General features: G+C 38.3%; 2 protein-coding genes across 2 annotated transcripts in view; one reads left to right on the forward strand and one right to left on the reverse strand.

Moving 5' to 3' along the window:
• polr3e (polymerase (RNA) III (DNA directed) polypeptide E) overlaps positions 1 to 476 on the forward strand; it is a 33,916-nt gene extending 33,440 nt beyond the window's left edge. Inside the window, exons 21-22 of the mRNA XM_042508214.1 lie at positions 200 to 322; positions 413 to 476. Of these exons, the coding sequence (XP_042364148.1) occupies positions 200 to 322; positions 413 to 469 (180 nt within the window). The 3' untranslated portion in view covers positions 470 to 476. The remainder of the gene's footprint in view (positions 1 to 199; positions 323 to 412) is intronic.
• Positions 477 to 5,766: 5,290 nt separating this feature from the next.
• On the reverse strand, positions 5,767 to 18,624 carry LOC121958405 (cerebellar degeneration-related protein 2-like). The gene is made up of 6 exons (XM_042507311.1): positions 18,375 to 18,624; positions 15,476 to 15,588; positions 12,366 to 12,514; positions 12,083 to 12,253; positions 8,627 to 8,840; positions 5,767 to 7,851 (listed from the first exon to the last, which is right to left on the reverse strand). The coding sequence occupies exons 1-6, from the start codon at positions 18,454 to 18,456 to the stop codon at positions 7,249 to 7,251; spliced, it is 1,332 nt and encodes a 443-aa protein (XP_042363245.1). The 5' UTR covers positions 18,457 to 18,624; the 3' UTR covers positions 5,767 to 7,248.
• Between the last annotated feature and the right edge of the window lie 221 nt (positions 18,625 to 18,845).

The following is an 18,845-nucleotide window of genomic DNA, read 5'->3' on the forward strand; positions in this document are numbered from 1 at the left end:
AAACCACCAGTGCTACTATTTCTACTATTACTACAACCACCATCACTACTACGAGTTATAATAATGATAATAATAAATAATAATAATAATAATAATAATAATAACCAGATCACAAAGTGCGCTGGCAATACGTCCGCTCTGGCCACTGGCAGTGGAGCGGGAAAAAACTAAAAACAAACTTTTCCTTTTCCTCCTGCAGCATCGTCGGCTGCTGTATGACCTGTTCAACAAGCACTACCGGGTCAGAAGGACGATGGTCCAAGCCAAGCTGGCACAGGAGTTTGGAGACGTCCCGAAGTCGGACATCGACCGAGTGCTCAATGTGAGAAAAGTGACGAGACTTATCACGCATCTTTGTTTCAGGAGCTGTTTTGTTTCAGGAGCTGATCTAACCTGTGGTCTGTTGTTGCAGGAGTGCTGCAGCAGCTACGCAGGGATGTGGTACCTCAAGGGAACAATACCGTCCTGACGCTGAGTCTGCCCCCACGCTTTCATCGTCAGCCAATCAAATCCTCTCCTGGGTGTCTAGTGGGAGGGCAGCCAGAGAGACGAGAGCCAGTCACAATCACAGCTCGCCCGGCTCTGGGCGGGTGATTGGAGGACAGAAAATGTCCACCTGAGCTCGGGACATGAAGCTTTCCTCGTTTCCAACTGAAGCATTTCTGACTCTGATGCAGCGCGGAGGACAAAAACTCCCCACATACTCACTAACAGCTGGAGCATCTGAGCGGGAAATATACAAATAAAAAAAAAAAAGTGAAGAAATAGAAAATATATATATACGGTTCACAAGTAGGTTTTTTTGGATTTTTTTTGGACCTCATGTTTGATTATTTTGGAATTTAAACCTTTACCAGATGAAGATGGTGTTTACTGATGCAATGAAATGTGGTTTAAAGTGCTTTCATTTTACTCCTGATTTGTACATTTTTGCCAGAGGAAACACATTTACACCTTTATTGTACCATCAGCAAAGCAAACACTGTTTAAGCACTTGTGGGAAGAACTTAAAAAAGCAAATCTGATTTATTTTCACCTGTAACACATTTTCTTTCATTTGACGTGGTTAAAGAAAATAAAGTAGAGTATTTATACCACTCTAAAGACACAAATGAAAGGTGTGAGTGTTAAAGGGATAGCTCTGATTTTTTTGATGCAGAGTTTTATGCAGCGCTTAAATGTATTTAGTGTGTTACCTACAGAAGATGGCAGTCAGCATGCAGGAAGTGACAGGATTACCACCGCAGAAGCAAAGCTATGCACTGCAGTGAATATCGGCAGCAACAAAACGTGTTTTAGCCAATATGGCCGTTAATATTGCAGAATTCCAATCCGGCCATAAAGAACAATTGGCAGACATTTGTTTTATAGAACAGCCTACATTTAAATGGCAATAAATTCACGAATAACTTCAAAATAAGCGAGGCTAAAGGAAGAAGTTGGAGGTTTTCCTGGGGAACATGATCCATGATGCCGTCACCTAACCACGCTGAGCACGTTAAGCGGAGGAAGGTGACCGCCATGGATGTGGCCAGGGTTGGAAATTTAGCACCATCGAAATGCTGCTAAAATATGCTAGTGACTGCTAGATTTGCTGCACTCGCCAGCCGAAAAACACAATGGTAATCTATTGAGCGGGTGGTAGATTTAGGAATTTACCGGCCACAGTGGCAGGTGGACAAAAACGTTAATTTCCAATCCTGGATGGTCTGAAGAGGTAGGGTCGCACTCTGTTCGGCTTCAGCGACACATCATAGGTCACATAATGTCAATGTAATATGCTATTTATGAAGTTATCTATTTGGCATATTTCCCACCACACAATATGGGCTGAAGCTGTTAAGCTGTGGTCTTCAGTCAGACTCCTTTGACAAAAATAGTAATTTTACCTTGCAGAACATGGGAGTTGCTGGTCTACCGCTGCTTCGATTGGTTAATTTGTTTGTGTTATTGTGTGATTTTGGTGTTTAAGTGGGTTAGTTCAAATTCACAGCGTGTCAAAGTGTAACCTAAAAACTTAACAGATTAAGGCAGCAGTAGACAGCAGCAGCTCCCGTGTTCTGTGAGGTAAAATTACAGTTTTTGTCAAAGGAGTGTGGTGGATTTTAAGATTTATCCGTTTCAGTCCCCCGTCGGATGTCTGACGGCCTGGTTAAGTGGTAAAAATATTGTCAGTATAGCATACATTTAAACTGATATTAATTTCTTTACATGGCTGATATAGATTTTGCTGCTTTCTTTGTCCAAAGCAGTACATCGCTTTGCTTCAATTTCAGTACTCCTGCTGCTTCTCCAAACTGGGAGTAATACACTGACTATGGATAGGATACCTCATACAACCTCACTTAAAAAAAATCCGAAGTATCTGTTTAAAGATTATCAGCTCAATAGAGTATTTACACAAATGAAAAGGTTTGGTTATACAGTTGCCTAATTAAAACGTCTGAAGAAACTTTGCCAAATTCATTAGTCAGCAAACCTAAAAAAAGGGGGGAAATGCAACGATGCAAAAACAAGCAAGAAGTCCCTGATGTCATTATGCTCACGCTGCACAAAAGAGAAATCACGTAATATTTTTGGCAATCATGGACCTGGGAATCGCCACATCAAATGTGGCTCTTTCCAAATTTCATTCTTGGTTAAATGTGAATTGAAATACAAAATGAGAGAAAAAGCGGATTAAATGGCTGGTGTCAAGGTTTGTTCCTTGTTGAATGTTTCGAATGGTTTTCCTTTATGAGAGAGAATAATTTTGATGACGGCCAATAAAGATGCAATTTTGAATACGATTTTCATCATATTTTGAGCATAAATCTGTCTGTTTAACCCATTTGTATGAACAAAGTATGTGTGGACGGACCGCATCATGGTGTGGTTTAAACTCTGGACCACCATCTAGGGGGTGATGCAGGAGTTGTTGCTATGGATGAGCTGGTGTATCGCCATGTGCTGCTATCTTGAGCCTCCATCTAAAGTGCCTCACAAGACAAATTCCCACCCCATTCATAGCTGGAATAACAGGAACGATAATGCTTAGATTCTCATTTAAATCTCCAAAGTGAAAATTTAGTGTTACATCATCAGATAATGACCGCTCTATTTCTTTTTTTCATTGGTTTGTTACTTTGCTCAATAAATGTAACGTTTACTTGTCTGATGTGCTCTTTTGTCATTATTATACAATCAGTGGTGATATGTGGGCAGGATGGGAGCGTCCAGTAAGGAGGCATATTATTTTGTATAATCTGTTTTTAAAACTGATTACAGTGTAACATTATTTGAAAACTGCTCCTTATGTATTAAGAAAGACTGTTTTTTAATGTTTTGTACTGACCTACTGACCCTGTACCTAAATGACAACCAAATGGTGAAATGGAAAACAAATTCAAATTTAAACAAATTGAAGGAAGGAATCTAAAGAAATGTAGATATAATTATGGAGAATGGAAAGTCTCAAAAACTGTATACATGAATATGAAAATAAATAAATAAAATAAAATAAAGAATAAATAAATGCTGAGGCAAAAAAATAACATGAGCAAAACTAGGAAAATGAATAAGATTATTTATTACAAACTAGGAAAATGAATGTTGTTTTTTTTTTTTTTTTAAATAGATGGCATTAAAATGTCTTTATTGACAGTGGAAGTGCGATTGTTATAAATCTTACTTTCTGACATTGCATTGTAAAAATTGTAAAATAAAGGGAAGAAAATTACAGAATGCCCCTCACATTAACATCTCAAGAGTCATGTTTTATGTCCAATATTTGTAAATTAAAATTAAATTTCCCAGTAACATTAAAGTAGTATAATTGATGTCAATAGGCTACATTCCCCCCGTTATTATTGGTAACTGAAAAAATTAATAAATAATAATAATAATAATAATAATAATAATAATTATAGTAATATCAAAGTCTTAAATTTCTTTTCAAGTGGCAAAAAGAGTCTAAAAGTCTTGAATTACTAAATTGCACCGTATTGATGTTGTCCTGTTTATCTACTTTTATGTATTTTTGCATTCATTTATTTCACTCTTTATTTCAGCATTTATTCATATCTGTATTTACTTTTACAAAAGTTAGTTCTGATTAAGACATTTGATTGGACAAGAGGCATTCCATAACTGCTGGGACTTTTAACTACGCATGTATCACTCCGCTTAACAGGTGTTCTGAACCACTAATTACGGTAACCGTTAATTAGTCCTATTTCATCTTAACCGACTTTGCGCCGCGAAGAGGAGCCTTTTTCCGCAAATAACGTTTGAATTAAACAATGAATGGTCGTCAGAAAAGGACGAAGAGAAGGAAAAAAGCCCGCAAACTTCACTGCAAACTTCCGGGTGAGTTTATTTTATCAAAAGATGTCGTAGCTTGATTGATTAAGCTGTTACCTCATCGGCAGTAAAGACCGTAAATAGACTTATTTTGCGTATAATAAACGGAAACATACGGATAAATGATAACGTGTAGACCTAGCTTAAGCTAATATAGCAAGCTAGTGTGCAGGTATGTGTTGCTTGGCAACAGTCCGGTCGCAGAACTATTTGTGTTGGCGGAGGCGAATAACTGCTGAAAAACAAACAAACAGCTAAAAACTAGCTTATATCGGTTGTTAGTTTTAGGTCAAAGATGGCGTTAGATGGTCCTGACCCAGTTCTTGCTGGTCTTTGATGGTCTGACATACTGGTGTAACGAGCCTGTCAAGCTCATGGACTAAAGATATAAATAAAAATATAAAGAGCTTTATATGCAGTCTATGGTGCTACTCACATTTATCTCTATGCATAAAAGATGACAGAAGACTTAACTCCTCATGACTGTTTTTTGTCCATACCATAGTATATAACATATTTATGTACAGTCTATTGCCCATACTCAAGGACACTGATTTGGTTTTAAAACTAAACCATCTAAACCATCAAAACTTACACTGAAACACATCTTAAACTGATTACCACCTTAACCATCTCAGCTGGTCAAGCTGTTTTTTTCAGCAGGGAAATCATTAAATAAATAAACAATCATAATCTAATTTCTACTGTTAACTTATTATGGCGCTTGTAGAACAGTTGATTAAAAGATATATCACACTTGAGGTCGTACTGTTATACTGTATATCATCACGGCTGTAATTATATATTCAGTACTACAATGTACTGCAGCGCTGTACATTGTAATTCTGATGTGATCTATTTGTTATTTATTATTTCAATATGATAATCAGAAATGTATCAAAATCCAATTTTGACCTCTATGAAATTCAAAGTAGAAGTGACTATTTCAACACAAATATCTAATATCCTATCATATTTGCTCACAGACTGAGACTTTCACTTTTAATTTTATTTAATTCATACCTGACTTACTCCATACTTCTGCTTTTTGTGTTGCAATAGCTGGTTGCACATTTTTACACAACCCCAAATTTGCATGTATTAAAATGTTTATTTTCTATTATTTTGTTTAAATTTTATAATGTCACAGCAGCTCTGTTTCCCATTGGGCTCAGGGACGTTACATCTCTAAATGTAATTGTTAAATTAGTTTTATTTTTAGTCGGATGTTTTGAGTGTGTTTGAAGTGCAACAGCGTGTCTGGATGTCTGATGTCAAAGCAGTTTTATTGTATTAGATTAAAACTTACATAACTCTCAAGTGTATCAGTGATTCATGATGCCAAGTGACACTGCCTCTATAAATAAAGTTTAATCATATTTTACAGCGGGCTGACTCGGCAAAAAAAGACACGAACCTGCTGTCTCGGCTTGCTTCATGTTTTATGGCTCAGACTTAAACCACGAGGTCCAATCATCATGAAACAGGTAAAAACACATACAGACATACTGCAGATTATTCAGGACACTTGATAATAGCTACATGTGTAAAGTGTCAGAAGAGAATTGATAATGTGCATTTTCTAAAGTGCATCTCAACGTGATTTTACAGACATCTACAAACTGTGTGCAGTCTTAAGCTTAACGAGGAAACACGAACATCAGGCAGCGAAAACAACAGAAAAGCTGCTGAGAAAAGCTTCTAATCAAACATGATATTTGAATATATCAGGAGGCCGTTACATTATCAAGTACATCGAGTTAGTCTTTTGGTAAACCTCAGAACTTCCCTTTAATATAACATTCACTCACAGTCATCTAACCTATCGTACAATAATCAAGTCTCATTTTTTTTTAGAAAGAAATGTTACAATTACAAAAAAATCCTTATATATTTGAGCACCTTGAATCACCAATAATATAAAGTCCTTCACCAATGTAACAACTTGCATCAGTCGCTCTTATAGGCGCAGGCAAAACTATCACCAACTGCTGAGAAAAAAAAATAAATTAGAAATTTTACATGGGATCACCAGAGCTCAGTAAACAAATCAAACAGCAGATACAGCATACGTTACAGAGAAGACTTTAAATTATGGATCCATAACTTCCTGATAAGTTTCTAGGAAAACCTGCTTAATCTGGGACATTTGGTTAGTCAGTTGATTAGCTGATCAACACAAAATAAAACAGCAACAATTTAGATTATTAATAATTTATGACATTTTTTAAAGGTCCAGTGTGTTTGATTTAGAGGCATCTAGTGGTGAGGTTAAAGAACTGAAATTTCTCCTCTCAACAAGCAAGGCAAGACATTTTAGCGCGCTAGCTCGGAGATTAAAAAGTGTGGAGATCGAGCTATGAGATAGTTTTACGGTAACACGCAGATAGCGAAAGGGGAGAAGGATTGGCGGCCAATGACTTTTATACACACAGTCTACATCTTGCGAGTCAGACGACTCAATTTTGTGAATTAGCACCAAACTACATTTTAACATCTTTTTCAGGAACCTTTCTTAGAAAAAAAAAAAGTATTTTTAGGAAACTATAGGACCCATAAATTAAAGTGTTAACGAAAAAGGAAGACCCAGAAATGATTTCTTCAGGAGCTTGTTTGTGCAAAGTGAGGTAGAGTGATTGCACAGTAGAGACGGCAGCGTCAGGCACTGGTGTTTCTGTGCAAAATGAGCCACATCTGACACATGAGCTGGTGGAGTTTGGCCTTCTCGTCCCTGCGTCACGCTCGTCTCTTCACCCCTTTGCGTGGCGATCACCATTTCTGGGCAAAGAACGCACAATAAAGTGTTAAGTTAAATAGCTTGACGTGCCGCTGCGAGTCTTTCCAAAGAGTCGCTCTTTAACCGGAAGACATTAATAATATTGCAGCATTGTTTTTGTTTTTTTGGAGCTACTGTTGCAGAGCGTCACCAGCTGAGAGTCTCCCTCTGTTCTCAATCAGGTCCTCTTTGGTTTTCCGAATGCGTGAGAAAATTTCTCGAAAAAGTTCCTTATACTCCGGCTGGTGAAAGTCGTCCTCAAAGTCCTCCATGTCTGTGATTGCGGGATAAGCGGCAGCGGCGAGGGACACGGTCTGGACCGACTGATGAGTCGGCCCATCCTGCTCCTCCTCCTGCTGCCCCAGGTGGCAGCGCCGCAGCAGCTCGTCGTACTTCACCTGCAAGGCACTGTACTGGGCGTCGACCTCGTTCAGCAGCGAGATCCCGCGATACTTCACCACCTCGGCTCGGCGCACGCAGGAGCACTCGTGGTCGTAGATCCTGTCGGGAGAATCGGGCATCTGCGTCCCCTTCATCGGCCGCTCGCTGTCCCAGTGTTTCGGGACCCAGGGGCTTTTCTCTGCGGCCCCTTCGGTCTCCTCCTCCGGGTTGAGGAACATGGAGTTGCGCAGCAGGCTGTGGATGACGTCCGGCCTGGTACATCGCACGGAGGAATCTGATTTCCAGAGCTGACGAAGCTCCTCGGCCTCGCGCTCCAGCTCTGCCACTCTGGCCTGAAACAGAGAGAGAAAAAAGAGACGTTATCAGAGAGGACAAACACAAACAGAGAACATCAAAAGGCGGGTTTCCATTAACCCTCAAATTGCGCAAATTGAAAATGGGAATCTAAAAAATATGCCTAAAAACTCTTTCCATGTTTCCACGCTCGCACGAGGCGGTATTTCAGGGGATTCAAAATCACCATATTTCAGAACATTTTAAAGGAAACACTTTTAGAGCTTTTATAGGCCACATGATGCTATGGCTGTGCGCTTGTCGGTAGTAACGAGCTCCCTCATGATGCAGCAGGTGCTACATGAGCTGTTATTGCATCACATAACTGGTCAAAAGTTGAGTGGATCATCCAGAAGTTTTGAATCCACAATTCCTCTGTGAAATTGTCGGCTTTCACCTCCCAGAAATCGTAGCCGCTCCCACGTGTCAGGGGCTTGCCTTTTCAGAATCGCGCCTATGTCACCTTCGTTTGGAAATAATGACGGCTGGTGCGGTGGTCACTTAATGGAAACGCAGTCATCCCACAATTGTATTTTATCCACATTTTGAAAATATCACCCAAGTTTTGCACAAACCTGTAATGGAAACCCGCCTTCGGACATGTTATTTTAGAAAGACCAAGAGTGAGTCAGTGGTGCTTTATGACAGTGAGCGTATTTTAGTGCCTCTCACTGTGTCCTAACTGGATGTAAGCGTCAGAAATCGTTTCTCGTTTCTCCCTTTACTCGTGTTTTGTGCAAACACGCAGGTTAGAGACGTTTTTGTCAGACAAACCTTACAGCCCTCCATCCCTGCCAGCTGCTGCTCCAGCGCTGCATTTTCCCTGGCGAGCAGCTCCGCCTCTCGCTCAGACTCCTCCCTACGAGCGCGCTCACTGGCGAACTGAGTCTGGAGGTTGCGGAGGGATTGTCGTAGCGACGCCTGCTCCTCCTCGTGCCACGACACGTCCGAGGACTCGAGGCAGTCTGAGTGTTCGTCATAGTCGTACCTGCACAGAGACACAGTCAGCTATAACGATGCATTTATCATACATAAATGTAGTCCTAGGGTGTCTGGTTGGTTTTAAAAAACTGAACAAAAAACTTTAGTATTATAATGACAAGTTATGGTTTTACTGGCGTTATTTGATGGACTATTTCATGACCAGAACAAGGTTTATTTCCAAAAATGCTTTCCATCATTAAATAACAGCAGGTTTACAAAAGCACAAACAAAATCTTGGGACCTTGACATTCTCAATAATCTTTCATACATTACCATTCATTCACAAATGGTTTCTACTGCAAGAGAGGACCATTTGATACGGTCAAAATCTCCAGAACAGGCGAGCCAATGGACCTATGCACGCTGATAATTTGGTTTGTCTTTCATAACTGAATGAACATTTTATCTTTGCCTTGTTTGCTTCATAATGAGGCAAAACAAAGTCAAAGGTGACAGGAAGTGCACCGTGGAGGGAAATAATGACAACATGTACCAAAGGTCACAAGCCAGGTTCAAAGTCACAACACTGTAGATGCATAATGTGACATTTAAAACTGACAGCAAAGTTTTACTCGCAATAGAAGTCTGGCAAACAGCATTAGGGATTTAATTAATTAATTAATTTTTTAATAATACCGTATTAAAGGTATCAAAAGTACCTTAGTAAAATCATGTAAGTTTCTGAATTTACCAGACTATTCTTTACCCAATTAGTCATAGTATCCATATTACTGATTATTCATCAAAAATTCATTGTGTCAGTATTTTGTGAAAGAACCAATAATCAACCCCACAATGTTGTTGCGTTATTGATCTTAAGGTATTTGGTCAAACATATTGTGATATTTGATTTTCACCATATTGCTTAGCCTTAGTGTACAGTATTTTTTGCTAAAATAAGCAAAACCAATACACAGCTGAAAACGGATTTTAAAAAAAACACACAAAACCGTACACGTTAGACCTTAAAAAAACAGCAGTTAAGGCCAAAACAAGAACACTGAGTGAGGAATCCAGAACTTATCAGAAAAACACAGTAGATTAGAAATCAGCTGAAGAATCAATCCCAGTCCCAGAGAGACACTGAGACATGTTCGCGCTCCTCAGCTCAGACTTTGACCGCTTTCCTTCCAACCTAAGTTCAGTTCAGACATGTCTCATGTCTCTCCGTCTTGTTTATCAGTGAGATTTTAATCCATCTGACCTGGATGTTTTGAGGGAGCAGTCCTGACAGGATTACAGACGTAAGACTAAAGCGAGTGCAAACCTCCGGGCTGAATAATGAAGCCAATGAGTAAGAGCCAGAAACCGAAGTTCCTCTAATGGACACTTGAAGCCGGCTCCAAGAATCACGTTCATCAGGGTGAATTTATAACTCAGGCTAAAGTTACGCATAATTAATCCTTTGAAACCTGGATCATCATCAGTATTAGTTTTTTTTTGTGCTGCTTTCAGGCATGTTTCATAAGCAATAACCAACTTAGCAGGACATGTCCAACAAATTGCAAGAAAATAGTAAAATGTGACATGAAAATTACCTAAAAATTAGCTTTAAAAAAGAGGGGGGAGACTGGCAAAATTATCCAAGGAAATATGGAAAAAGGTCCAGAGAACTATATTCATGATTATATTAATTTTATGTTTATAAATACGTTACATAAAATATGATAAAATATATAAAATAAATACATTGATTTTTTTAAAGAAGTTTTTGTAGCATTTTTTTGTTGTTGTTCTTCTTATTTTCAGGGAATTATTTTCAACCTTTTAAAAGGTTTAATTTCTTGCTAATTTTTGGGCCACGTCTTGCAAAGTTGTCCGTTGCCTTCCCCCCATGTTTTTAAAAGAAATCAAACCAATTTGCCCGAAGGGTTAAGAGCGTGGCTGCTTTGAGTGACAGGCTGTCTGTAAGGGGTCTGTGAGTCAGATCCGTCTGTCTCCTCAGCTCCACCCTCTTATCCAAATACGGTCACTTCTGGCTCCAAAAAAACGAGATGGCGACGGCCAAACTTGGAGCTTCAAAATTGGAGACCACCAACAAACGGGTCACAGTAACTTCATCTGTGGACTAAACGGAGGCGGTGAATGAAGCTGTCACACCACCACGGTCCAGGCCAAAAGGAAGTGACCACAGCACGAACAGCTCAGAGAAAGACTCGCTGAGGAGAAAATGTGGCCAACTGCCAGCGAGAAGGATTAGCACACACAGAGGAGCGCTAAAGCCAGGAGGACTCAGTGGAGGATTTGCTGCTTCCCTTTTTGAAGCTTACAAAGAGCTTCTGGATCAGTTACAAGGGATTTAAGATGTTCACAAGGTTCAGGAATAAGTTAATAATAAAAGCTTTTTTTAGGTTTACTCTTTTCTTTGGAACATCAGTTCTCTTGTGCTATATTCAGGTGGCTTTCGCAAGCACGTAAACCCCTGAAACCTCGGCAAACTGGTTTGATTTCCCTCTGAAAATTGGGGGGGGGGGAATAAGCAACTTGGCAGGACGTGACTACAAATTACAAGAAATTGGTAAAAGGTGAAATGAAAACAAACTGAAAATAAGTTTTAAAAAAAAGGAAATTAATTAAAAAAAAAACTTTCTTAACTATATAAATTTTTTGGCAATTTGTTTTCTGTTTTTGTTTTTTACTTTTCTTTTTTGTGATAATTATGATAATTTTTTTTTGCTTTCTACTTAATTTCTTGCAGATTTTTTGGTCATCTCTTGTGAAGTTACTGCTTTCCCTTTCTCATGTTTTTAAAAGAAATCAAGCCAATTTTCCTCAGAACCCCTGAAAAAAATCTTTTAAATTGCTTTGTCTTCTCCCCACACCCCCCCCCAAATATATTCAACTTACACTCATATAAAACAAGACAAGTAGCAAATTCTCACAGTGAAAAATCTGAAACCAGTTTAGCATTTTTGTTTGATAAATAACTTAAATGAATCTTTCTGTAAAATTGTTCATTTATTTTCTGCATTGCAATATATAGATCAACCAACTAAACTCTTTATTTATGTTTCTTTCAATAATTCATTTTTTAAATTAAGACATACAGTATGAAAAAAATAAATAGTGAAAAGTGTCCATTAAAAGTTCAGCCAGCCCAATGTGATGTCTTCAAATTGTTAGTTTTGTCTGACCAACAGACCCAAACCTCAAATATTCAATTAATGATGAAAACTGAGGTCTGTCCACCAACTGATTAATAAACCACGCTCTCTTGATATAAACACAGTATTTAAGTTTTCTCACCTGAGTGTGTTTTGCAGCTCTTTCAGGCAGGACACACTCTGCGTGCTGCGAGGCGGCCACTTCTGTCTGTGCGGAGGCTTCGGAGGCTGAGAGGGACTCAGCTTCATCTGCTCCACCTGATGTTGCAGCTCCTCCACCTGCGTCTGCAGCAGCTCCACCGTCTCTATCAGCCTGAACAGAGACAACGCAGCTGTTAGGTGAGTAATGAGGCACATTTCAGTCCAGAAGACTTGGAAATCTGTTTATAATCCTTGTTTTTGGAACTGATAATTTCACGTCTTACCCCTGGATCTTCTGCTGGGCCGTCCTGTTGTCCTGAACCAGTTTGTGGTTGCTGTGCTCCAGCTCTCGGGCCGACACGTCCAGCTGCTCGTACACTTTAGCGTGCTGGTCGTTGACCTGCCTGAGGAGGTCCACCTGCTTCGTCAGGTACTGGGGGAGACAACAGACGGACACGAGTAACACGTGAGTGACAGTTTGTTGTTCATCATCTGCTGAGATCTCTGTAATAACGGCACATCCATGCTATTATTCCCATTATTGTTATTATTATTACTATTACTATTGTCAGGGGTGTAACAATGCATTGATCTGGAACAATATATTGATTAAATGATCAACGATTCAATATTATCGATGCAAAGTGAAAACATGTCATATCATGTTAGGATATGCCTTTATTTTGAAATCCCCATTGCGCGTCTATGGCATGATTTCCATCCAAGCCCCTTTCTCATTCACATTCAAACAGTGGCAGAATATCGAAACAGACATTCACTGATATCATCTCATATTGATCACAGGGCCTTGAAATGAATCAAATCAAAATCATATCAAGGCAGACTTTGTGATATAAGCAAATATATCGTCGTCCAAAGAAAATAATAGAATATTGCATTGCGGTGAAATTTGTATTTAGTGTTCATACTGGAATTTCTAACCACTAATATGTTTAATATGTATCAATACCACAGTGTACATTAACATTAAGGAAATGCAGGTTTAAAAAAATGTATTAAAAGATAAAGATACTTAGACTATAACATGACAACGACAACTTTTATTTTCATGGTTAAAAGCAGAGAGCAGACTGAAACTTTTACACTAAGACAGCAAGAAAGCGCTCTTTTTTGTTTTTTACAACACTACTAATGATTTATGCTTCTAATTATTACTTTATTTCCACTGACACGCAATATAAAAACAATAAAACTTTAATATTGCAACACATTTTATACAAAAAGATTCAAGAAAAAAAGAGGATCAGTATCTTTTGAAAAAGAGACAAATAAAGGAGAGATTAATGAATGAATAAAACTAACAGTAAATAAATGACAATTAATACTGAGGATGTGTTTCAAGTTTTCTTTTAAGAGTTGTAAGTTGTGTGATGGACTTTGACTGTAATCACCACAGCTTTGAAAAATCCGGCCTTTCACCTCCATTTCCTAAATCTGAATGGTTATTTACTACAAACTTAAAAAAATCAATCATAAATCTGTCAGACTACCAGCAGTCAATAGTTTCTAATCATTAAAATCATTATTATTGTTATTATTAATTAGATGCTAATTATGTTTGTTCTGTAGATTTTTTTCACGATCATAACAGCAAAGAAATAAAAGTGTAGCCTGAAAGAAATGTAAAGAGAAAATCTAATGTTTGTGTTTCCCCTTAAAACCTGAATGTCTCTACATTAGTGTCTCCTTTGAGTCACAATTTCCTTAAGAACAGGTTATCTTATCAGCCTGCAAGGACACTCTGAACCTTCCCGTCATCTAATCTGTCTGCTGAAAATCAGAAACAACCACCGAACAGAGACACCGGCCCTGCAGTGATAGCGACACTGAAACATCAAACTACACGTCGGACATAAAGAGTCAGATGTGAATTAATAACACGTATGCCCAGTATGTTAAACTTGGTCAGGTTAACTGTATTTTATAGATTGTTGTTTATGGCTTCATTATTTTATTCCGGTTAGGAGAGGCCATAATTAAAGACCGAGATAATGAATTGCAACACAGGTCACGATCTGGAATCAGACCTGTGACGTCACGAGTATCCAGCACAGGTCTTAAGAGATTAACTCTGAGTGTCCGCAGCAGAGCCGTGGAGGGAGAGATTTAGTGCCAGGCGGACCTTACTCAATGAAATTAAAACTGGACGTCAAGTCTGGAAAATCTGCAAAACCTGAACTAATGACTCTGTCTCTGTAATGCTAAATAAACCTGTGAATTTACGGTTTAACACAGCATTCAAGGAGACACCAGTGCTTCATGAACACTGTCCCCTCTGCTTTACAGAATATCCTGGTTCCTAGATAAAGATGCAAAGTGATAAAGGTAGGTCTCTTTAGGGACTGTTCGTTATTTATGGGGGGGTGGGGGTGCAACATTGAGAGGGCATTTGATTTTTTTTTTTTTTAATACTGGGGAGTTTTTTTATTTTGGCTTAGGGGAGCTACATTTAACTTTAAATGGTCATTTTTTGCATTTTTTGGCATTTATTTTAAATCTCAACCTCAAATCCTGGTGGTGGGTTTAAAAGGCATTTCTATTTAAGAATCTCCAAAATAACACAATTTATATTATAGCCAGAAACTATAAAAAGAAAAAATTATTGTCAAATTTTCACATTTAACAGTTCTTGAACAAATTATGTGCGATGTAGATTTCTGTCTTACTAAATTTCACATTTCTCATTTTGCCTAAAGTTAACTTGTTCGCAGCAGATACTGTATAAAGCTTTCAATTCTGTGGTCCTGCATAAAAATAGTGGGAAAATGCAGGGGCAGACTGATATTGTGGAGCAAACTGGAGCAAATATTCTAATACAGTGTAAACCTAAACTCATATTATTTTTTTTAGGTGGCTAAAATGTGTTTTGCTGCAGCCCCGTCACCAGCAGGACACTGCTGAGCTTCACTGTTGGTAGATTTAGTTTGTCAAAAACGTTTTGCAAAGCAACACAATTCATAAAATAAACACAACTGAAACGTCAGATAGGTCAGACCACCATGTTTAACTCTAAATCTTTATATGTAACAATTATGACTTTAAATGGGGACAGAATTAAACGAGTTTGTCAAATTTAAATATCTCAGCATTTCAAAACAATGGCCAGTTTTGTCCTTGGAAGTAAGTCGTTAGCACCATGTTACTGTTGTTACGATGTACAGTGCTTCACTCCTGTAATGTTTACTCCTTGCATTGGCTCTAATATATATGTTTGGTGTTAATATATAATGAAAATATTTTTAAAAAGAGGTTATTTATAGTGGAGGGAGGTTCATGTGTTCTCCCCAGTCAATCAGGGACACTGACACCTCAGGATGGGTCATAAAATAAAAAGAACACATCCTCCTCTGATAAATAAAGAACAGTCCCTTACCTCGATCTCCTGCAGCTGCTCCTGGTTGGTGGAGTACATCTGCTGCAGGCCTTGCTCCAGCTCCCTGTTTCGCTCCAGGAGAGACTTTCCGAGCTCGGCTGCAAGCTGCAGGTCTGCAGGAGAGACGCAGTGAGGACGCATCAGTGAGGACGCATCAGTGAGGACGCATCAGTGAGGACACATCAGTGAGGACACATCAGTGCTTCAGTGCTCACAGTTCGGTCTCAGCGATGGAAACACGGAGACTTCACTGTACAAGCAGCTTTGTGAGGCAGGAATCCAGTAACCCACTTTTTTGAATTTGTGCCACGAGGTTCATCCACCGTGATGAGCTGAATATTTAAGAACTTAACCCTTTGAAACCTGACAAAATAGGCCTGAATCTTTTCAAGAACATAAGAATACGGCAACGAGTAACTTTACAAGAAATGACCCAAAATATTGGCAAGAAATTCAAGTTGCAGAAAATTACCCAAAAGTTTGAAAAAAAGAGAGAGAAAAGTTAAAAACAAAAACAAAAACAAACAAGAAAATGACCTGAAAATAGAACCGAAAAGAAAACAAAACTTTTTTTTCTGTAACATAATTTCAAATACATATAATAATTTGAAATAACATTCCTTTTTTTGGTTAATTTTTAGTAATTCTCTCTATTTTTTTCTTTTTCAGGCTATTTTTTTTGTCACCTTTCACTGATTTCTTGCAATTTGAGGGACATTTCTTGCAGAGTTGCTCATTAAGGTTGATTAGGAAGGACTCCTGGTTAGGGACTGTACTTTATTTATCAGACGGGGGTTGTTGCGATGTTATTTTTTTCTATCTTTTTCTGGAGCTACATATATTTTTCCTTGTCTCAGTAAGTGACTGGGAGTAAATGCTCAAACTCCTTCCAACGTGAACAACCAACATAAATAACCATATTTTACAGTTTCTGTGACAAATGGTGTGATTTTGGAGATTTTTAGAGAAAACATGCGTTTCAAACCCACTTGCATGTTAACCCCTTGCGGGTGTGTCGTGGGTGTCAGTTTCTTTAAACTAGACTTCAGAATCCATTCGTTCAATTGTCCTGTTGTCAAGAATTTTGGTCCTTTGAAAGTTACGACATCTACGAAATTGATCACGTTGTCAACAACTACGTCCTTCACTTTTGTTGATGGATGGTGATTGGACAAACTGGTCAAATTCTACCCTGGAGTCAGCTCATACGACCCAAATGTCGTGTTTTTAATGGGGATTTAACGGAGATTCAGGAAAACATGAAAATGTTTGCATATGAGGGTGCAAACTTTTTATCAATCAGTAATTTGTAAAAAATATTTGTCAAACTCAAAACCATTACTATTTAAATTCATGTCTAGTAGTTTGATTTAGTGTCTGTGCGGTCTTTTAGGATCTGGAAATTTCCTGAAACATTTTTGAACTGCTTCACAGCATGATTATATTCAGTATTTGTATAGATACTATCAATGGTAACTGAAGTTCTGTATTTTTCTCAGAAATCATGCACGACCCTGAACAACTAGGATGTTTGTTTCACTATCACAGTGTGACACAATACGACCTGAAGGTTTCTCAAATCTCCATTGTTAAGGATCTTTGTGAATTTTGGTAAAAAGTTAAACATTTTGCACATGGATCAGTACTACCTAGAAGGTTTGGTTTTTGGTTTTTGTTAATGAAACCTTCCATACACATCTGATCTCAAATTTGAGTGAATATTGCTACTTGACTCGTATTGTTCAGCTGTCTCTGGGCTTCCCATAAATATTATTCCCTTTCTCCAATGACAACAGCACAACCTTTCTCAAATAAATATAAAATACGACCATTTGAAGTTTAACGTCAATCCTCTAAGCCAAGTGAAAAAACAGAACTTCCTCCAGATTACTTAAATGTTTTCTGAGTATATAACAAACCCCTCACAGGGTCAACAGATTATCAGCCTGACCCAAATTTGGCATTTTGCAGATTATCTGTATTTTGTTTTAATGAACGACAATACAACTAATTACTTAAAAAGCACAAAGAAAGTGACAGCATGGGAGAAACTTTTAACTTTGTTAAACCTCAGGGATCTATTTTTATTTATTCATTTTTTAATTTAAAAAGTTGCTGAGAACTTGCTGTATATAATGTTGAACATTTCAGTTTTGATAAAACATTTGCTAAAGGCATTTACACAAAGTTTTGTGTTGGAGTTTGTTATATTCCAAATTCTAAACATTGACAGAAGGATTTTTAGTTTTATTGAAAAGGCATATCGCTGCCAAATATTCCTTTTCTAACTCTTTAACTACTAATAATTGGTATCTGTACCAGCATTGAAAAACAGTATCGGTCAACCCCGAGTCCCTTACTTCTTGTATTAACTGACCTGACTCAATTATGCCCGCCTCCTCTTGCATCTACCATTTAAAAGATCCTAAATAATTAATAAAAATGACACATCTGGATAAGAATATAAAACATTATTGGGGAATATGACACGCAGGCCTCTAAACTTCAGTGATAACCAATGAAAGAGGTGAAAGAAGTCAGTTCAGACAGACCTTTTCTTTTTTTTTTCCACCTTGCCGCATATGTGTGTCCTGCTGACTCCTGCCTTTTCCCGCAGCATGTCAAGGTGTTTTATTTCCACTAAAAACAGCCTGTAGACTAAATAAAACACCCTGACTGAAAATAATTTATATCATACGTTCAAATAAATGCATAGAAATTCCTGCAAATTTAACCTCCCGTGCACATGCAGGGTTTTATAATGAGTTTGCATTGTGATGCACGAAATAAATGTCCCATATTACAGCTTTAATGTCCCTATTTGTGCTATTTGCATGTAATTCATATGGATGGCTTTTTCAGTACGAGTCCAGAGACAAAGACTGAGAGGAAACTGTACCATGCTCAAGGTCTTGCTTGTCGTACCACGGTTCCTCCTCCTTGATCTCAAATTCTTGCTCCACAATCATGTCTGTCAGCATCTTCGCGGTTGATTTCAGTCACACAGTCTGAGGATGAATCCGCTTTTTAAACATGACAAAACGGCAGCAAACGGCTCAGTCCGCGTCCTTCCTGCCGCTGCCTGCACGCCTGCAGCCGGCACCGGTGTGCGAGCATCTCCAACCAGACACACAGACAGACGGACAGACAGCTCGCTGCTGACGTTACACTGCCGCGTGCAAGGTGTGTTTCCGGTTTTGAATTTCAAAATACAAGCAGCTGTGGTAAACATGCAGGTCAAATATTGGTGGTAATACGTGCTTATTTTACGAAATTATATTGATACTAAAGACCAGATAGCCTGTTTTTCTCATGTAGTGTAGTGTACATTTTGGCTTGACATAAATAGATAAAATATCTAATTTCCAGC

The sequence above is a fragment of the Plectropomus leopardus genome, chromosome 19 (assembly GCF_008729295.1).
Source record: "Plectropomus leopardus isolate mb chromosome 19, YSFRI_Pleo_2.0, whole genome shotgun sequence".
NCBI lineage: Eukaryota > Metazoa > Chordata > Actinopteri > Perciformes > Serranidae > Plectropomus > Plectropomus leopardus.